General features: G+C 42.9%; 3 protein-coding genes across 3 annotated transcripts; 1 reads left to right on the top strand and 2 right to left on the bottom strand.

Annotated features, from left to right (window-relative positions):
• The first annotated feature begins 1,993 nt into the window (after positions 1 to 1,993).
• Positions 1,994 to 6,497, top strand: LOC124674986 (glutamyl-tRNA(Gln) amidotransferase subunit A, chloroplastic/mitochondrial). The gene is made up of 10 exons (XM_047211041.1): positions 1,994 to 2,554; positions 2,867 to 3,178; positions 3,775 to 3,954; positions 4,085 to 4,179; positions 4,265 to 4,340; positions 5,258 to 5,335; positions 5,420 to 5,513; positions 5,615 to 5,664; positions 5,890 to 6,003; positions 6,134 to 6,497. Exons 1-10 carry the CDS (start codon positions 2,009 to 2,011, stop codon positions 6,215 to 6,217), a joined length of 1,629 nt encoding a protein of 542 aa, XP_047066997.1. The 5' UTR covers positions 1,994 to 2,008; the 3' UTR covers positions 6,218 to 6,497.
• A 329-nt stretch (positions 6,498 to 6,826) lies between these two features.
• LOC124675901 (V-type proton ATPase subunit D) lies at positions 6,827 to 9,942 on the bottom strand. Its single transcript, XM_047211976.1, has 2 exons — positions 9,015 to 9,942; positions 6,827 to 7,071 (listed from the first exon to the last, which is right to left on the bottom strand). The coding sequence occupies exon 1, from the start codon at positions 9,854 to 9,856 to the stop codon at positions 9,050 to 9,052; it is 807 nt and encodes a 268-aa protein (XP_047067932.1). The 5' UTR covers positions 9,857 to 9,942; the 3' UTR covers positions 6,827 to 7,071; positions 9,015 to 9,049.
• Positions 9,943 to 11,988: 2,046 nt separating this feature from the next.
• On the bottom strand, positions 11,989 to 14,176 carry LOC124678288 (2-oxoglutarate-dependent dioxygenase 19-like). Its single transcript, XM_047214201.1, has 2 exons — positions 13,573 to 14,176; positions 11,989 to 12,780 (listed from the first exon to the last, which is right to left on the bottom strand). The coding sequence occupies exons 1-2, from the start codon at positions 13,968 to 13,970 to the stop codon at positions 12,192 to 12,194; spliced, it is 987 nt and encodes a 328-aa protein (XP_047070157.1). The 5' UTR covers positions 13,971 to 14,176; the 3' UTR covers positions 11,989 to 12,191.
• Between the last annotated feature and the right edge of the window lie 7,210 nt (positions 14,177 to 21,386).

Genomic DNA, 21,386 nt, shown 5'->3' with positions numbered 1-21,386 from the left:
TATAATACTTTATGTGGTTGACATATCATTGTTGATATGATTAAAATGTTCATTGAAAATTAACTTCAACGAAAGAATATGGACTAAAAACATATTTAGCGTCAAGATCTATGAAAATAGATGAAGGCGCATAATAAGTTTAAGTCAAAGTACATAGAAAAAATATTGAAGTAGTTTAATATGAAAACGTCAAGAATGCGTTCTTTTCCATGTGGAAGTTTAACAAGACTTGAATATATTTGACAGGAAAACACATGAGTGATTTTAGATCACGAATAATATGTACACAATCAGATGTCATGTGCTCTAAAGTATTTTTTTTTGAAACGGAGGCAAAAGCTTTGCCTCATCCATTAATTAAGAAGAGGGTGCCCGGTTTTTAGGAGAAAACCGGGCGAAAACTACAACAACCAGGCCAAGCCTGCACAAACAACACACCCACATAGACCACAATGCGACCCCAACAAACTCAACACGACACTCCAACACCGCGTCGAAGAAGATAGGCCACGGCAATGGGAGGCACCCGTCAACCAACCGCGGATCCCTGGAAGGCAACGGCCAAGGTGGCGAGAAACTCGGAAACCTCTCTGGCAACGAGAGAGAGTATTACGAGTATATACCAGAATGATTCATGTGATGATCATTGGACACCATTAAGAATATCCCTTAGTGTTTTGGAAGAGCCAAGGATATATATAGTTTTGTATGAGGTAATGACAAACAAATCGCTGTAAGGTGTTGCACCGATATTAGTTTGGTCACATATAAAAATAAATTTCAATCTCAATTACGCTAAGTGTTCATTAAAAGGTACCAGAATGGGCTAGATGAAGTCTATGCTAGATTTAGATGATTTATAAATATTGTGACGGATTCTACAAACGAAGGGCAGAGTATATCATTGTTTTGACAATAACCAAGAATGTTTGAGTCAATGAGTTCTTTTTAAAACTTGGTGTAGTTCCAGTAGTATCAGTATCAGAACTATGAAGCTATATTGTGTGTCGTGTAGATTGGTGATAATGTTGTCGTCATCATAAATATCTTCCAACCCCGATGCGATGTAGGTGTGGAGAATATAGATGTTTCCAAAGACTACAAACACACCTAGAATTTTATTCTTAAATAAGATTTTTTTTGTAGTTAACTTGATATGTATAGATTTAGGTAGAGGGCAAGCACTTAGCTTCCCTCTTTTAGAAAATGAAATTTTATATCGTAAATATTACTGATGCAAATGGAATTTGATATCTACGGAAATTATGATTTCAGTGTGATTGAGCATGGATTTGTTAAAGCTAAGTGTGATTAAGTGTTTTCGTGGGGATTATTAAAACACAATTAAGGAAAAATGTTTCTATGTGCTTAGCTATGTCGTTGTCCATTATATCGTTGTCCATTACTGTATCGATATATGTCCCATGAAAAAGGCGTCAGGTCTGCACTTTCCGTGATGCAGTTATTCCAGCGGCTTTTTCTCGAGCCATGCACAATAGAATAGGTGGTTGTTTGAGGTACTTATCTATCATTCTTAGCTAGATTTGGACTCATGGTATTTTGTAACTTTCAAGTTATTCTTGTAAGCTTTTTTTTTTGTCACTTAGATGGTACAAATGTGTACCTGCCAGAATTATGAACGCAAGACATGTGGTAGACGTGGTGAGCAACTAAACAATTCTTATACAAAAAAAAGAATTATGAACGCAAGCGATAGTTTACCACACCAGTCTACCAAAAGTTCATTTGGTTCGAATATAAATCATGACATTTGTAATATATTCTCCTAAATGAATGTAGGAGTAAACATAGCTGAGTTTTGGCCAAATCTCTTCATATTTGGCAAATTTTAGCCAAATCTCTTCTTCTCAACTTGTTTGTCTCGACCGAACATCTCCCTCGCACCCAATCCCCAAATCCACACAACCCTCCCTTCCCCACTCCATCCAAACCCCAAACCCCCACGCGCACCGGCGTTCGCCGGAGAACCTCCCCGCCGGCAGCCGCCATGCCGCCCCCTCTCCAGGCCCACCGCATGCTCCTCTCCCACCGCCGCATATCCCCCGCCCCTCGCCGCCGCTTCACCGCAGTCTCCTCCCTCTCCTCCGCCCCCGCCAAGGCCGCGGTGGCCCCGGGCCCGCCCCCCTCTTCCATCCTCTCCATCCGCGACTCGCTCCTCTCCGGCGAGAGGACCGCGTCCGACATCACTTCCGAGTACCTCTCCCGCCTCCGCCGCACCGAGCCCAGCGTGCGCAGCTTCATCCACGTGGCGGACGCCGCCGCCGAGCGCGACGCGGAGGAGCTCGACCGGAGGATTGCCTCCGGTGGGAAGGATGCGGTGGGACCGCTCGCTGGGGTCCTCGTGGGCGTCAAGGATAACCTCTGCACCGTCGACATGCCCTCCACTGGCGGGTCGCGGATACTGGTCGGGTTCCAGCCCGCGTATGACGCCACGGCAGTGCGGCGGCTGCGGGAGGCGGGCGCCATTGTGGTTGGGAAGACTAACCTTGACGAATTTGGCATGGGGAGCACCACTGAAGGCTCAGCGTATCAGGTTTGGAGGCTCAGTGAATAAATTGTTGTACCGTTTGATCCAGATTTCTTCAAGTTTGCATCTGCGCCATCTTAGGTTGACCGATGTGCTAAGGATGGTAAATGCGTATTTATGTTTGTTCGTAGAGATCAATGAAATCAAACTCGGCGAATTATTTGTACTTGCAAGTGTTTATTGATGTCAATGGAACCTCTTGCTGCTTTCCAACTTTGTGGACATAACCTTGTAGTTTCCACTGCTGCATACTGCATGATTCTTGAGATATTGCTATGAGGTGATATAACACTAATAGATAACCATGATGGTATGCAGGTGACAAAAAACCCTTGGGACGATTCGCGCGTTCCTGGGGGATCCTCTGGTGGTTCTGCTTCTGCCGTTTCCGCTAGACAATGTGTGGTGTCCTTAGGGAGTGATACTGGTGGAAGTGTGAGGCAACCAGCATCGTTCTGTGGTGTAGTAGGATTGAAGCCAACTTATGGCCGGGTCTCTCGTTTTGGCCTGATGGCTTATGCTTCATCACTGGATGTTGTGGGATGCTTTGGATCCTCAGTTTTTGACACTGCTACCATGTTGTCAGTAATTGCTGGCCATGACAAAATGGATTCAACCAGTAGCTCTCATGTAAGGACACTGATACTTCTCCTAACTTACGCTTACCATTTTTTTAAAATTTCAGTGCAGGTATGTTTTCTTCTGGCTTAATTGGGGAACCACTTATACTTTCTTTAAGTTCATTCAGTTTAGTAACTGTGAATAAGAAACAGCCTGTAGCCACATATACATGTACGAAACAAGAAAAACAATATGACCATAATTTGCCGGGGTGAAAAATCTTTTCTCGTGTTGACAACTGTTGTTCTTTATGGGACTGGAGAATCAGAACTTTAGTGTGTCATTTGTTTGATGCACATATCGTGTTAACTGTCGATACTCTTGGCAGCCACTGTAAATTCTCAGTTAACATTCTGTTAAGTTTTTTTTGGGGCAGAGGCTTCCCATCTCAACCTATAAAGTGCTAATGCAATTCACTCGCTATATGTAATTAAAGTACACGTCACGCAGTTGTTTTATTTTTGCGATCATGAACTGTCTTTATTCCATTTGTTTTGGGATCTATATCTATGCAAGTGGATTTGGAGTCGGTAGATCTTGAAGCAAGAAGACAAAATAGCTTGGCTCATTGCTGCTGAATTTGATCTGTCATCTCACTTTCTCAGGATGTTCCAGACTATAGATCAGATTTGGTTTCTCTAAATCTACTAGAATCAAAACCATTAAATAATTTGAGAATTGGGATTATTCAAGAAACTCTTGGAGAGGGTGTGGACACTGGAGTCATATCATCAATCAAGGCTGCAGCTTCACACCTGGAACAATTGGGATCTGTAGTGGAAGAGGTTTGTTGCTTCCATCTTGCTGTGAAAAGATGATAAGAATAGATGAAGAAGGATATGCTTTCTTGTTTTACAAGGGATTGTGAAAATAACGTAAAATCTACAGTAAACAAAAAATTTCAACTCATTTCAGGTTTCTCTGCCTTCATTTTCTCTTGGCTTACCAGCATATTACATACTGGCATCTTCTGAAGCATCATCTAATCTGTCACGCTATGATGGTATCAGGTGATCTTGCTACACTCGAACCTCAATACTTTTCCAATTATTTTCAGATTTAGAAATATTTATGTTCTCGGAAATTTATTTTCAGATATGGAAAGCAGGTTTCAGCTGATGAACTGAATGAGCTTTATGGTGATTCCCGGGCCAGTGGTCTCGGTCACGAGGTACAGTACCTCCACCCCCTCTCCATCTCTCATTATCTGCCCTTACTGTGCGTAAATGGACATTTGTACATGTAAACTGTTCTGTGCTGAAGTGGGAAACGTAGCCAGTTCAGTTATGTTCTCAAAATTCATGCATGTGTTATCTGAGAATCGCTTTACCAACGTGCATGCTTAGGAGTAGTGCTGTCTCTGTGTACTTAACACTCCTATCCATGTCACTACGTGTACAGTGTGGAGATTAAGGAAGGATCACAACAGTTAAGGGGCTAGTCACGTTTTCCATAAAGTTTGCTACAGTATTGGTTATGCACTACCAACTAGATCGTTGTTTGTGTACAATCTATGATTTAAGGCCAGGAGAGTGTTATCTTCTACTCCGTACTATCTAAAAACAAAACTTGCAATTAGATCATTGGTGGTGTGCATCGTACTACGTAGAGACCGAGAGTTTGTTAACTTCCTATCTAAAATAGAGCCACTTGATCTGTAGTAGCGCACTGCTTTAAGCAATTTGCAAGTACAACCTGCATTGTACATGAACCTAAACTCAGATGAATTTAGGATATAGCTTGATCCCTCGTCAAGCAGAGCTTCAAATCTGGCACACATGAATTCAGACACACATACATGCCATGGTCATATTATGTTGTTAAGTGTGCACGCCTACCAATTCTGGGCATGCCATGTCTGTGACAGCATGCTAGTTGGAATTTTAACTGTACTAATGTTAATACGGATACCATGCTGGCTAAATCTACAATACCATAATCAATGAAAAAGAAGCACGGTTTTGTGGCTACACTGGGTGCATTTTTAAGCTTTTTTGTTTTATACCACGATCATGGTTGGTGGTATATTACCTGAGAAAATACTCCTGATAAATCGCATATAAATACTATTTGGATTGCTCTTTTCAGGTCAAAATGAGAATTTTGATGGGAACTTATGCATTATCTGCTGGATACTATGATGCATACTACAAACGAGCGCAGCAGGTAACAGTTAGAAAAGTAACATCCAATGCAAAAGTTACATTTGTATTATTTTACGTCTTAACCGACAAATTTACATTGTAGTAGGTGAGGACATTGGTTAAGAAAAGCTTCGAAGAAGCTTTGAAGAGATACGATGTTCTTATTTCACCTGCTGCTCCATCGGCAGCCTACAAGATAGGTATGCTATTGTTTGCTCATGTAATCTCTTCCTCTCCTAAAAAGGAGTATGGTCCTTTCCCTGCTTTCTTTCCATGTTGATAATCAGAGCCCTTTTGGCAGGTGAAAAGACAAATGATCCATTGGCTATGTACGCTGGAGACATCATGACGGTATGAATTGTTGAATGCACAATTTGTTGATCTATTACTGCAGACTTATCTGTATGTTGGCTGTTGTTCCAAAGCAACATATTGCCTGCTACATCTTGTGAATAGTTTGGCTTATTGGTAAAACTATTGCGCGGAAGTAGAATTTTGTTCATGGTCATTTGGGGTGTTAAAGTTACCATGCCAGTGAATCTTAAAGAGTGTTGTGCAATTTGATGATTGATGCAGGTGAACGTTAATTTGGCTGGGCTCCCTGCATTGGTAGTGCCTTGTGGATTTGTCGAAGGTGGATCTGCGGGTCTCCCAGTTGGACTTCAGATGATTGGATCCCCCTTTAGTGAGGTAATACAAGCATATTGTTGTTGCTGAACATGAATGTTGTTGCACCGTTCCAGGATTAGCGCAGTTTCCCTTTTCTACAGATGTTCTTCTATTAAGAGAACCAATTGATGATTTATTTTCTTCAATTTAGGGGAATTTGCTGAGAGTAGGCCACATCTTCGAACAAACACTGCAGGATGTCAGTTTTGTTCCACCAATGTTGGCTGATCTCTAGCTGCAATGTTGAGATGCTACTTTTCATGTTGATTTTGGGCCTCACTAGAGCTACTCCTGCAAGTCATGTGTTCCATTGCTGCAGTTTTGATATATGTTCAATGTGTTCGCTGAGGATATTGGTTCTTGCGAATGTGAAGATTTCCCCATAGGAGTTGTTGATAGCTGCCATGTACACGTATGCAAACAGCTGCACTGTACACATTCAATATTGGCGCACATCAATGATAGTTTGTAATCTGATTTTTTGTTAGTACGAGTGGTTCATGACTTCATGTGCACCACGTCGTGTCTGAGTATCCTCTCTGTTTAGATGCAGCACGTCATGTACTGATGGTTGAGTTTTTTGTGCTCTTCTAAATAATCGATTGAATCTTTCTGTTAACATGGAAAATCACCCCAAAATAGTCAATTGAATCCTTGATTTACCTTGAGCATAATTTTTAATCTTAATTTGGTGCCAAATAGTACCATAACATCACATCCACAACCTATGCCAGAAGGAGGTAATGCCAATTGCCAACTGTTTGCACCGCAAGAACTTGACAAAAGAATACAAGGCACTCAAGTGTACAACCAGAAAGAATACACAAGTCTGCGGCAGTGCAGCTTCACAGTTGAAGTCTTCTCAATAAATACGTAACTAAAACGAGCATGCAGGGAAAATAAAATACAAGTACAAATGAATTTACCCGCTTCATGCTAAATTTCATCTGCAATGTTTGGTTCCAACGTACAAATTATTTTGGGTCCTGGATGGCCAGAATTCAGGCTACCGCCTGAAGTAAAACCTCCGCCACCCTATAAACAGATGCGATTCTGGAGCTCCAGCACCAGAACTTATTGTTTCCATCACTGCAAGGAGAAGAAGCGACATACAATTAAAGAATCGAAAAAAGCAGGGTGCCGCTGGAAGGAGAAAAGGTAAAAAATAAACATAATGGTAAAGAAGCGGAACTGATGTAGAGTAATTTTCGATATGTGAAGGCAGCAGCAAGCAACACACAATTACCCTCGCCTATGCCTAGTTTTACATTTTGGCAGTGCAAGCAAGGAGTCCTTGCGTTTGTGGGAGAACAAACTGGATCCTAGCATCCCTTGAAAAAATACTGGATCCTATCAAACTAGTAAGTCTAGGCAGCTGAACCACACATGTTCTAGGTTGCTCTCATATGTGACACAGAAGAAACATCTAAGCAAGAGTATCATGGCATTGGCAACAAAGTAGACTGCATCTATGCCTAAACAGGGAGTTCCAGCCATTAGTAGTCTGGCTTCAACTGTATTTTCTGACATGGAAAATGGCCTATATTTTAGTTAATTCAGACAGTTGAAAATCAAGATTTTGAGTTCAGGTCCACAATGGCTTTAACGAACCTTTTGTTTTATAAAGATACAACTCAGCTACTTATATACAGTAAACTAGCGGTCCGGCAAACCAACAGATGAAGTTTTCTTCTGAGAGATAAATTAATATATGACCTTTAAAGAACAAGATTCAACTTCGTGTTACCCAGATATTCAAGTAGTCATATCTACTGAAATGAACAAGTAACCTGAGTACCAAATCTGGCCCCAAGAGGATTTCATGCAAAGAAAAATTCATGATGCTAGCGCTACCCCCATCTTTCTCTGAGAGATCAGCCTTCCCCTAGCTTAAGCCGCTGGTCTCTTTTCTACTTTGTTTTGACAAGCATGTGGAACTAGTTTGTTGTCTGATTGGCGCTTTGTGAATTTGTTTATGACATGTTGTCCCATTTATTGGTTTATTATATTTGATGGACAGCCATCCACCAAAGAACTATTGTTCCGAAAACCACAATCCTTGTTTGGTATATTTTATCTATCAGGAAGGAATATACGTGAACATACAAGAGTTGTGGGTCCTCTTTTCTACCATGTGCCTAACATGCTAACATATTTGTAATGTGGTATCATACGCCAAATCTTTTTTCCCCTTCTGAGGGTGCCTCCTATTTGACTAATTAGTATTGTTTCTTTTTTCTTTTAACGGAATTAGTATTGTTTCTGAGAGACCAACATTCACCTACCTCTAGGTCTGGTTTTCCTCAATCTCTATGTATATAGGAGCTATGCAAAAGTGGGTAGCCATCTAATAGGTCAGGCTATTTTTTATGAGAAGCATAAAACTACTCAATACGAAACTATTGCATGTATGATAATTGCGGAGTTTTTTTGCACAACATTGCTTATTTTTTCGTAGTATCAATATTTGTGTGTATACAAGAGCAGCCGTCCTTTTTTTTTTGACAAGCACATATCACTCTGTTCAACAATATAAGCCGTTTTGGCAAAACGGCTTACATTATGGAACGGAGGTAGTAGAAGGTAGAACTAGCTTGTTGTCTGATTTGCGCTTTCTAATTTGTTTATGATGTGCTATCCCAGTTATTGGTTTAATACAATGTCATATCCTGACATTCTGAGGAATGCATCATAGGTGACTAAGAAACAAGACAAGGGCAAAGTATAAAGCTCGTGAAATATCATTGGATAGTGGTTACTAACATTAGAAGTGAGAACCTTATGGAGCAAACAATTGTTTGAATAAGTTACCGCAATGCAATGCTACCAGAACAATTGTTTGCACTCGTGATTCTATATGTTGTTTATGTTTAATGGACAGGGCAACCATCCACCTAAGAACTATTGTTCCCAAATCAGCAATCCTTGTTCGATATACTAGAATCAAATGAACTAAAGCAGCAGCATAACACATATATCTGTGAAAGGTTTCGTAGTCCTAGATCTAAAACATGTGCATAATAACTACTCACCGATTGAATAATTGGGGATAAGAGGGGTGATGAGATCAGAAGATGATGTCTTCGTCCTTGTCGCCACCAGCGAGTATGTTGGTGGCGGCCCCCATGGAGATGCCCCTCTTGAGGGCCAGATCCTCCGCAAGCTGCTCCTCGGCGAACTGCCTTGCCGCGATCATCTGTCGCTCGACCTCCCTCCTCTTGTATCCCTGGATCTTCTTGAGCCTGAAGAAGTCCTCACGCTCGAGCTCGTCGAGCTCGCCCTTGATGTACGTGATGGTGTTCTCGAGCCTGGGCTTGACGACGTTCTCCAGCGCGTTGACACGGCGGTTTGTGGTCTTGATGGCCTCGTCGAGGGTGAGGAAGGAGGTCTGGAGCGAGGCGAGCTCGACGAGCACCTCGATGGCCTTGACGTGCGCGGCGCGGCAGGCCGTGACCTGCTGGCCCCCGCGGGCGAGGCCGGTGAGGGCGGGGGAGGCGTTGGAGGGCCCGCCGGAGGCGCCGGCGGGGTCGACGAAGTGGGAGAACTTGGGGAGCTTGACCCCGGCGACGTTCTCCTGGTGGGAGCGGACGCGGAGGGAGGCGGAGCGGACGGACTGGAGCACGACGTGGCGGACGCCGTCGCCGGCGACGTACTTGGCCTCGGCGAGGGAGAAGGAGGAGGCGCGCATGGCCTCGCCCATGGACTCCTTGGTGGCGACGATCTTCTTGAGGATGGCGCGGAATTGGACGGTGAGCGCGTCCGACTTCTTCTTGAGGAGCGCGTGGCCGCGGGTCGCGCCGATGAGCCGCGCCTTCACCACCCCCAGCATCGTCACCGTCGGCACCACATTCAGGCGCTGGCTCTGCCCCGACATCGCGCCGCCGCCGATTCGCCGGGAGGTCGCGGTGGCGGAGATCTGAGGGGAGACGGGGAGGAGGAGGAAGGGGATCGCGGAGGAGGGGCAGATGGGAATTGGCTTCGATTATTACGTTCCGACTTGGATCGGAATAATAATGTTTTGTCTAATCTCTGAGGAGTTGTAAAGAAAAAATCTTGTATTCGTGATACACAAATTGGACGAGAAAAAAAATTGAGTTAGATTGAGACACGTCTCCATGTCCGGGTTCGTGTAGCGGTGTGCCAGGGTGTGTGTCTCAAATCTCAACCTTGGCTCTTTTGATTAAAAAAACAATTTATCGTTTATCCCGATTCCAGAGATGGATAGTCTATGCCCCGTTTCAAAAAACGAAACAAATCTTTTTTGGAGAATAATAAAGTTACTAGGAGCAACACACATTTGTGTTACATATGCAAGCCCCCCAAAAAATCAGCTTCAAATTCGGCTTATATAGAGAAAATAGAAAAAGATAAATTTATGTGTGTGTGAAATACTTTTCTACCATAGTGTGAAGATGGCAACCACCTTGATCATTTGTAGTGGCCGAGCTAGCATGGTTGAAGGGTGGGGTGGATCCCACCCTAAGATTTGGCCTAACCCATATGTTTTCTATAAGAAAAGTAAGAAAAAAAAAGGAAAAACCCAACTCAATTAAGGCCAGCCCCACCCTAGCAAAGTGGGCTTGATTATCCACTGATTATTTGGCTTGTAACCCATGAATGGTCATACATAATAGCCCTTTGACTTTATTCAAGAGTTGCCATATTCCAAGTTTCATACTTATATGTAAAATACTACACATAAAATTCATGCGTGTAAGTACAAAATCAACTCGCAAAAGGACACTGCTAAGGAATGGTATTTTTTTTACCTTTGTTTCATTTCCTTTCTTCAAAATGGAGCGAAAATTGTCGGGGCAACTTTCCATAGCATGGTCTTGAATTTTTCAACACCCTTGGGGATATTACATAGATTACTATGGGGTACATGTAACAGACTTTTTTTGGGCAATTTATTGAAAAAACTCTTACACGCCTCTAGTTCAAAATTTAATTGCCTTTTCCCAAAATTCATTTAAATGTGAGAATGTAGCAAAAATCTAGGAAATTCCAAATCTTGGGAAAATATCCATTAAATGTGGTCTACTTTGAGCAAAAGTTAGACACTAATTTTTATTATTATTAACCACAACCAAAAAAAATGTCGACAAATGGGTGTTTTTCGTGGTTAAAGACTCACTGGGGACGAAAGACATTCGTGGTGCATATCGCATTAGCAAAAGATCTACCACGGATTTTTTTCGAACGGGTCAGCTCGGTTAAGATAAGTAGGCTGGCCCAGTTAATCTTGATGTGCCTCCCCAATTAAAATTCAGTGGATTCGCCGGGTTAAGATGAGTATAAAGAGGTGCCCATCCTCTCAAATCAGAAGTTGAGGCTCTCCCCTCTCCCTCTGAAGTTCTGTAATAGTAGAATTCCAAGGTTGGCTGTCTCTCTTCCTCTTATCCACATACGCGAGAAGGCTTAGCTATCCTCGCTGCAAGTGCCATGTCGTGGATGGTGAAACTCACGCAGATGCCAGATTGTATCTCCGTATGCACATATACCGAGGAAGCGAAAGTTCGTTTCTCGGAACAAGGAAGAGGCATCCTCGCGTCTGGTTGGGATACACCTAAGGCAGGATCAGAATTGTCACCAAGCCCTTATCCATTTTACTCAGTGAATTGTCATGGTTGAATCCCGTTGTCAAACCTATAGAATAGTTATTGAGTTCACGGAGGACAAGTTTTTTCACATGCATCGTTCCCAAACAAAAGATGTTTTCGAATCATTTAAAATAATAATCGAGTTGAACCATGTAACAAAGCAAGAAAAGCACACTCTCATGCGTGATTGTAAGAACGTTGTTACCTAAATTAATAAAGCTCACCCAGTTCAAAAAAAAAAGCAAGAAAAGCACACAATCAAAACCAATGGAATCACACCCAATCCTAGAGTGGTCTGCCCCATGCTTGAATGATTGCGAGTGTTTGAGATCCTGACAACAGCGCTAGAAAGAGTCTTTGATGGCAAGAAAATTACGTGTTCACCAATTTGCCGGGAGTCCATATATAGTATAGAGTGCTGTAGCAAGCCACCTTTTTTTCCCAAAGGATGACTTGGGTTTGTATCAAACACTTGTGAATGATCTCTAATGCTTAAATTTATTTATCATAAATCCACTTATTAGCGGGTCTAGCCTCTCTGCCATGCTCTGAACACCACCACAGGCCGAAAATGCACTTTTACACATGCAATTCAGCTTCTACGAGCTAGATCGCGTAATGAGTGATGCCGGCGGCATCCTCGGGATTGGACGGCGGGTGGGTCGTGTTCGTCAATCGCAGCTGCATATAGTCGCCGTACTTGAACCCCCTGTACCTTGGTGCCTCGCCGACGTTGGCAGCGAACTGCGGCAACGGCTCGACCCACTTGTCCCCATGGAGGTTGACGAAGAAGGCGAGCGAGTGCCGGTGCGTTCCCAGCTTCCTGACCACCCGGTGCGTCGGGCTCTTGAACTTCTTGTTGCTGAGAACCTGCACGATATCGCCTATGTTGGTGATAATGGTGCCCTCGACGGGCTTCACCGGGACAAAGCCATCGCTGCCGAGGATCTCCAGGCCGCCAACGTCGTCCTGTAGGACGAAGGTGATGAGGGTGTTGTCCTGGTGCGGAGAGACGCCGTTGGTATCCTCTGTCGATGTCGCCGGGAAGTAGCGTATCAGCGAGAGGAAGTCGAAGTTACGGTCGTCGTTGTAGTCCGCGAGGAAACCTGGCGGGAGGCCCATGCACTCGTTCAGGATCTCTTGGATGAGCAGCCCCAGGTTGGTGAGCTTGGCGTAGCATTCCTCTATCACGTCCCTGAACATGTATCAGAGGAGTTATTTTTCAGTTTCAGAATGGTCATGCAATTTTTCAGTCAGCTCTGGAACATACATTTACTAGTATGTTTTGTGTCAGTTTAAAGTTCTTAAGATGGAATTAGAAAACAAATCACCGATGTGCTATGTTCTTCAACATGTGAATCTACGAAAATTTCACCAGAAAGTGTGGCTATTTCTATGCTACAAAAAAAAAAGCTTCCAACAGCTCTTCTGCAATAAATTCAACGATTGCTTCATAACTTTACTTTACTTGCAGAAAGTTGTTTCCGGCCTTATGCAAGCCACAAAGCCTATGTTCATTGATGCAATATAATCGAAACTGATGTGCATCCGAACCTTTTCATCCGGTACGCGTCGGATACTTTCCTCAACTGTGGGATGGTAGTATGGTACTGGGATCAAAGCACACACGGCCTGATCTAAACGTCGTACAAGCATAGGATAGAAAAAGATGGTATGCATAGTAGCGTTCCAATCTAATTTGCAGGTTCTTAGTACTCCCTCCCATCAAAATTACTTGTTGCAGCTTCGTCTAAAGGCATATGTATCTAGACATTTTTTAGTGCGTAGATACATGCAAACGTAGACAAATCTACGACAAATAATTTGGATCTAAGAAAGCATATCATTATGTTTTTTAGTACTTTGGAATGCTACAAAATGAGATGAGACCATGCAGAGCTGGTGAGAGAGAAAAGGTTATATATATTGGATTTGCTAGGTCCTTTATAGAAAAAAGTAAATGTTGGAATTGGAAAGAACTGCTGACCTGAATCCTGCAGGCTCGGCTAGGTACATGTTGAGGACGAGCTCCGGATTGAAGACGAGCAGGTACTCGTTCTTGTCAGGGGAGTCCGCGGGCGGCCGCAGGTACCCTGCCGGGAGCGGCGTACTGGACGATCCCTCCGCCGGGAGCACCTTAGCCTTCTCCTCATCCGGCAGCGCGAAGAACGCCGCCGACAGCTCGAGCATGCGAGCCATGAGCTCCCGCGGCACGCCGTGGTTCACGATGCGGAAGAACCCGGTGTCCATGCATGCCTCGCGCACAGCCTCGGTGGCGCGGGCACGGGCAGCGGCAGCGTCCTCGGCCGTGGAGAAAAACGGTGCCAGATCCACCACGGGGAGCGCGCCGCGGCTACTGCTTCGTGTCGACGCCATGTGCTGCATCGAAGGTCTAGCTAAGCTTGGTTTCTTTGTCGAGAAGGCGACGCTGGCGTCTTACGTTTCTATTGTGGAGGTGAGGAGATGGGATGATCACGTTGCGACCGCTAGGATATATATAAAGCATGTGCTGAGTGATCGGTTAATGTTTGTGGAAGCCGGTCTCTGTTGGGAATAAAATAGATATGGATATGCAATCCGGAAAGAATTAATTTGCATATCTTTTTTTGTGAAGAATTAATGTGCGGATCTTTTTGCATCTAGGAAGATTTCATTTGCATATATCTTCCTACGAATAAACAATTTGCATATTTTACTCGTGCGGATCTTTTTGCAACCCTAAACGCTAAGGGCATGTTTGGTTCAAAAGATTTCCAAGACGCAAAAACGTGAAACCAATGAATGCCATATTGTAACAAATCCCCAAAAAATTCAAATTTTGGAATGATAAAAAGAAAAATTAGATTGCTTGAATTATTTGTCTTGGTTGAAACTCCACAAGGAATTATTTTTTAGTTGTATTTAAAAGTATTTCCAAACATAACTATTTTCATAAACATCTAGTTTCAGAATGTTTCAAAACAAACCTATTTCTGTTTTGAGGTTTTGAAATCATAAATGATTTTATTAGATAAAACAAAATCCCTAAACCCTATTTTGGAAAACTGCATAACTAACCATACAAGGCCCGGCCCTGGAGTGCTTGTTCCTTGGTCCGGCCCGGTCCGCTAGGCGGCGTGGCTGCAGGAAGATGAATCTGGTGTTGTTCCTTGCGACGACGACGGTGACGATGGATGGAGATTCCCTGGAGTCAAGCTTCGAAGACTTCCCGTCTGCGGAGGAGCCAGCTCCGATCCAAGGCCAGAGTGGGAGCGGCGGCAGCGGTGCGCCTTCGATACGTCCTCGACGCCGGCGTGGTCCAGTTCTTGCAGGGCTGAGTTGTAATTTTGGTTTTCTTTTGGGTGTTCCTGTAAGTTCAAGGAATTAATACCAGTTTCCTTCCCCGCAAAAAAAAAAAACCATACAAGGCCAAAATGTAGAAAGATAATTTTTGTAATTTTAGATTTAATTGAAAAGGCCCCCACAAGGCCATTTATAACTATTTTGATTTTTAGAATGTTTTCAAAATGAGTTTGTGATGTTTGAGGTGGTTTAAGGTTTAAAGAATAGTCTGAAAATATAGAAGGAATATAGAAAAAGAAAAAAAAAAGGAAGAATAGGGCACCTAAGACAAAATCTCTCACTCCCGGTCAACCCGTCGTGGCCCATATGGCCATATCGTAGTCGCCATAGCACTCAATACATATGCCGTGTAGGAGGGCATCATAGTCAACCACTTTGTTGGTGGCCGTGAAGTGAATCTGCAACACATACTTTAGCTGCTCTTCGCTTGGTAACTCCAGGACAATGCCAACCCCTAAGTCGTGCAGTAACTTGGAACCGTCCAAATACATCTTACAGTAACGAGATATCGGATCCTAGGATGACTCCTAGGACTTGGTCCAATCAGCATGAAGTTGACCAAAGCTTGCCACTTGATCACTTTCCGCAGCTGGTAGTGGACCTCATGAGAGCATCTCCAGTCGCGTCTCCCAAAGCGTCCCTAAAGCTTTTTGGGGCGCGACTGGGCCAGAGGCCCTTTTCGCCCGGCGCGGCCCAATACGCTATCCGGTGCCCCGAGGCCGTCCTCCCTAGCTCTCTGTGCCGGAGTTAGTGCGCGCCACCGCTCCCTTGCCTCCCTCTGGCGTATAAAAAGGGGTGCTCGTGCATTATCCCTCACACAAACCCTAGCGCCTCAATCCCCAATCCTAGCCGCCACCATCTCAGGGTAGAGGTCGAGGCCGTGCTGGAGCAGCAACGCCGTCGCCCAGGTTTTCGTCGCTTGCGCCGTCGTCGTCTTCCGACGGGGATTGGGAGTTCGAGTTCATCGTCGTCCTCAATGGAGACCCATTTGGTGTCTAGAGGCTGTCGGACAAGTTTGTTGAGTTCGTCGTCGGCAACGAGCCGGTCGCGCTGTCGTTGTGGGAGGCTAGCTGCGGCATTTGCCGGTGGCCGGTGGCCGTGCTCTTAGACGAGCGCGGCAATATGTACCTGAAAGGATCGTATGACGCACCTCTATGACGGGGATGGCGGGGGGAACCGGCGGCATAAGCCCGGAAAGCATTAACTTTATACTATCCATTTGAGCATCCATGGAGGACCTCAAAGATGTTTCCATCGACTTGAGATCTTCCATAGAGACCGGCTTCGTGGCCCCTTCCGTACCATCATCGTCCGGCATACTCTTAGGCGGTTAAGCCCGAAATAAGAGCCGAGGCTCTGATACCAATTGAAAGGATCGTATGCCGCACCTAGAGGGGGTGAATAGGTGCTAACCAATTTCTAGTTCTTTTTCAATTTAGGCTTGAAAGAAAGGTAAATTCTCTAGATATGCAACTATGTGAATTTACCTATATGACAAGGTCAACTACTAAGCAATATAGCTAGACAAGATATAGGGGAGATAATAAGGATAGAGGTAACCGAGAGTGGAGCATGCGGAGACATAGAGATGATTCCCGTAGTTCCTTCCTTTTGAGGGGAAGTACGTCTATGTTTGGAGGAGTGTGGTCGCCACGAAGGCCAGACCAACGCCACGAAGGCTTCACTCAGGTCTCCTGTGAGCAACGCTGATGTCTACGTGTGCTTATATTCTTGTAGACAGTGTTGGGCCTCCAAGAGCAGAGGTTTGTAGAACAGCAGCAAGTTTCCCTTAAGTGAATCACCCAAGGTTTATCGAACTCAGGGAAGTAGAGGTCAAAGATATCCCTCTCAAGCAACACTGCAATTAAGATACAAGAAGTCTCTTGTGTCCCCAACACACCTAATACAGTTGTCAGATGTATAGGTGCACTAGTTCGGCGAAGAGATAGTGAAATACAAGTAATATGGATGATTATAAGTAGCAATTGCAATCTGAAATAAAAATGGCAGCAAGCGAACATGTAGCAGAACTTGTTGGAAACGGTGTTTCAATGCTTAGAAACAAGGCCTAGGGGTCATACTTTCACTAGTGGACACTCTCAACAATGATCACATAATTGAATAAATAAATGCTACTCTCAAACACTCTCTTGTTGGATAACAAACACCATTCATTGTGTAGGGCTACAAAAGCACACCTCAAGCCGGAGTAAACAAGCTCCACAACGTCATAAAGGAATCACACACGATGCGCACATTGTCACCATCACACCGTGGAGAGTGACTCCGGAGTTCATATTAAAGTAACCTCTAAAGTGCATAATAGACAAGAGTAACATCTACATATTCAACTAGATTACAAAGCTCATGATCACATAAAGATCACACCATGGGAGAGAGAGATGAACCACATAGCTACCGGTAGAGCCCTCAGCCTCGGGGGGAACTACTCCCTCCTCATCATGGGAGACAGCAACAGCGATGAAGATGGCGATGGAGTCGATGGAGATGGATTCTGGGGGCACTTTCCCGTCCCGGCGGCATGCCGGAACAGAGACTTCTGTCCCCCGAACTTGGCTTCGCGATGGCGGCGGCTACGTAACTTTTCGTGGAGGAAGACCGATTCCTTAGGGTTTTCGCATCTGGGAGAATATATAGGCGGAAGGGCAGCGTCGGTGGAGTCCCGAGGGGCCCACCCCATATGGCAGCGCGGCCAGAGGTGGGGCCGCGCCCCCCTATGGTGTGGCCGCCTCGTGGCTCCTCTTCCTCTCTCCTTCGGACTTCTGGAACACTCCGTGGAAAATAGGACCGTGGGCTTTTGTTTCGTCCAATTCCGAGAATACTTCCTGTGTAGAATTTCTGAAACCAAAAACAGCAAAAAACAGGAACTGGCGCTTCGGCATCTAGTTAATAGGTTAGTCCCGGAAAATGCATAAAAATGATATAAAGTATGAGCAAAACATGTAGGTATTGTCATAAAACTAGCATGGAACATAAGAAATTATAGATACGTTGGAGACGTATCAAGCATCCCCAAGCTTAGTTCCTACTCGCCCTCGAGTAGGTAAACGATAAAAATAATAATTTATGAAGTGACATGCTACCAACATAATCTTGATCAACACTATTGTAAAGCATATGAGATGAATGAAGTGACCCAAAGCAATGGTCTATAGTTTGCTAACAAAAAGATAATGACTAAACAACTGAATCATATAGCAAAAACTTTTCATGAATAGTACTTTCAAGACAAGCATCAAAAAGTCTTGCATAAGAGTTAACTCATAAAGCAATAGATTCTTAATAGAAGGTTTTGAAGCAACACAAATGAAGATTTAAGTTTCAACAATTGCTTTCAACTTTCAACATGTATATCTCATGGATAATTGTCAACACAAAGTAATATAATAAGTGCAATAAGTAAACATGTAAGAATCAGTGCACACAGTTGACACAAGTGTTTGCTTCTAAGATAGAAAGAAATAGGTAAACTGACTCAACATAAAGTAAAAGAAAGGCCCTTCGCAGAGGGAAGCAGGGATTACTCATGTGTTAGAGCTTTTTATTTTGAAAGCATGGAAACAATTATGTCAACGGTAGTAATAATTCATATGTGTTATGTATAAAACCTCCTATAAGTTGCAAGCCTCATGCATCGAATACTAATAGTGCCCGCACCTTGTCCTAATTAGCTCGGACTTCCATGGATTATCATTGCATTACATATGTTTCAACCAAGTGTCACAAAGGGGTACCTCTATGCCACCTGTACAAAGGTCCAAGGAGATAAATTGCATTTGATTTCTCGATTTTGATAGATCTCAACTTGAGGATATCCATACCGGGACAACATAGAAAACAGATAATGGACTCCTCTTTTATGCTTTAAGCATTCAACAACAGGTAATATTCTCATAAGAGATTTGAGGATTAATGTCCAAGCTGAAACTTCCACCATGATACATGGCTTTGGTTGGCGGCCCAATGTTCTTCTCTAACAATATGCATACTCAAACCATTTCAATCATGGAAAATCTCCCTTACTTCGGACAAGACGAACATGCATAGCAACTCACATGATATTCAACAAAGGTGTAACAGGTTGATGGCGTCCCCAGATAACATGGTTACCGCTCAACAAGCAACTTATAAGAACTAAGATACATGAGCGACATATTCCTTACCACAATAGTTTTTTAGGCTACTTTCCCATGAGCTATGTATTGCAAAAACAAGGGATGAATTTTTGAAAGGTTTTAAAGGTAGCACACAAGCAATTTACTTGGAATGGCAGAAAAATACCACATAGTAGGTAGTTATGGTGAACACAAATGGCATAGGTTTTGGCTCAAGGTTTTGGATGCACGAGAAGCATTCCCTCTCGGTACAAGGCTTTGGCTAGCAAGGTTGTTTGAAGCAAACACAAGTATAAACCGGTACAACAAAACTTACATAAGAACATATTGCAAGCATTATAAGACTCTACACTGTCTTCCTTGTTGCTCAAACACTTTTACCGGAAAATATCTAGACCTTAGAGAGACCAATCATGCAAACCAAATTTCAACAAGCTCTACGGTAGTTCTCCACTAATAGATTTAAACTACATGATGCAAGAGCTTAAACATGATCTACTTGAGAGCTCAAAACAATTGCCAAGTATCAAATTATTCAAGACAATATACCAACTACCACATGAAGCATTTTCTGTTTCCAACCAAATAACAATAAGTGCTGAGGCTTTCAGCTTTCGCCATGAATATTAAAGTAAAACGAAGAACACAAGTGTTCAAATAAAAAAGCGGAGCGTGTCTCTCTCCCACACAAGCATGATAGGATCCGATTTATTCAGAGAATGAAAATAACAAAACGAAAATAAAATCACACATACGCTCCAAGTAAAGTGCATAAGATGTGACGGAATTAAAATACAGTTTCACTAGAGGTGACCTGATAAGTTGTTGATGAAGAAGGGGATGCCTTGGGCATCCCCAAGCTTAGACGCTTGAGTCTTCTTGAAATATGCAGGGATGAACCACGGGGGCATCCCCAAGCTTAGACTTTTCACTCTTCATATCTTATCATCCTCCTCTCTTGATCCTTGAAAACTTCCTTCACACCAAACTCAAAGCAATCTCATTAGAGGGTTAGTGCATAATCAAAAATTCACATGTTCAGCAAGGACACAATCATTCCCAACACTTCTGGACATTACCCAAGGTTACTGAAGTTTAATGGAGCAAAGAAATCCACTCAAACACAGTAAAAGAGGCAATGCGAAATAAAAGGCACAATCTGTCAAAACAGAACAGTCTGTAAACACGAATTTTTTCGAGGCACTCAACATGCTCAGATGGAAAAACTCCAGTTGAATGAAAGTTGCGTACATATCTGAGGATTATGCATGAATGTTTTCAGCATTTTACGAGTTTCCTACAGAGAGATCAACTCAAATTCGTGACAGCTAAAAATCTGTTCTGCAGCGTAAATACAAATCTAGTATCAACTTTCTATCAAAGACTTTACTTGGCACAAAAACGAAATAAACATCATAAGGAGAGGTTGCTACAATAGTAACAACTTCCAAGACACAACAAAACAGTAGCAAAATAAAAACATGGGTTATCTCCCAAGCAGTGCTTTCTTTATAGCCATTAAGATGGGCTCAGTAATTTTAATGATGCTCTCGCAAGAAATAAGAGTTGAAGCAAAAGAGAGAATCAAAAGCATATAAGAAACACTTTTAAGTCTAACCCACTTTCTATGAAAATGAATCTTGTAAATAAACAAGTCATGTAAGCATAATGCAATAAGCATAGGAAAACAAGACAAGCGCAACTTCAAGATTTTAAGAAAAAAGAGAGGTGTTTTAGTAACATGAAAATCCCTACAACCATATTGTCCTCTCTCATAAAGATTTTCAGTAGCATCATGAACAAACTCAACAATATAACTATCACATGAAACATTCTTATCAGGAGCTACATGCATAAACTTATTACTCTCCACATAAGCATAGTCATTACTATTAATTGTAGTGGGAGCAAATTCAATAAGATAGCTATCATTATTATTCTCATCACCATAATCATCATATATAGGAGGCTTATTGTAATCATAATTAATTTTCTCCTCAATAGTAGGTGGACTGAAAATATGATAGTCATCATTGTAATCATCATACATAGGAGGTAAAGTATCATCAAAGTAAATTTTCTCCTCCATGCTTGGGGGACTAAAAATATCATGCTCCTCAAAACCAGCTTCCCCAAGCTTAGAATTTTCCATAGCATTAGCAACAATGGTGTTCAAAGCATTCATACTAATAACATTGCCATTAGCATGCATATAAAGTTCCATAGGTTTTTTAATTTTCTCTTCAAACATGTCATGTCCTAACTCAAGATAAATACTATAAAGATCTCTAATATTTTTGTGTTTTTCCATTAAGCCTAACTA

This window comes from Lolium rigidum, chromosome 7, assembly GCF_022539505.1.
Source record: "Lolium rigidum isolate FL_2022 chromosome 7, APGP_CSIRO_Lrig_0.1, whole genome shotgun sequence".
Classification (NCBI taxonomy): domain Eukaryota; kingdom Viridiplantae; phylum Streptophyta; class Magnoliopsida; order Poales; family Poaceae; genus Lolium; species Lolium rigidum.
Note: the sequence above shows the minus strand (reverse complement) of the source record. Positions and strands in the feature narration are given on the sequence as shown.

Coding starts and splice junctions, on each gene's coding strand:
- LOC124674986 (XM_047211041.1), top strand. CDS start 2,009: ATGCCGCCCCCTCTCCAGGCCCACCGCATGCTCCTCTCCCACCGCCGC. Junction 5,514..5,614: donor ATCGGCAGCCTACAAGATAG/GTATGCTATTGT, acceptor CCCTTTTGGCAG/GTGAAAAGACAAATGATCCA. Junction 6,004..6,133: donor TTGGATCCCCCTTTAGTGAG/GTAATACAAGCA, acceptor TCTTCAATTTAG/GGGAATTTGCTGAGAGTAGG.
- LOC124675901 (XM_047211976.1), bottom strand. CDS start 9,856: ATGTCGGGGCAGAGCCAGCGCCTGAATGTGGTGCCGACGGTGACGATG.
- LOC124678288 (XM_047214201.1), bottom strand. CDS start 13,970: ATGCAGCACATGGCGTCGACACGAAGCAGTAGCCGCGGCGCGCTCCCC. Junction 12,781..13,572: donor GCCGAGCCTGCAGGATTCAG/GTCAGCAGTTCT, acceptor ATACATGTTCAG/GGACGTGATAGAGGAATGCT.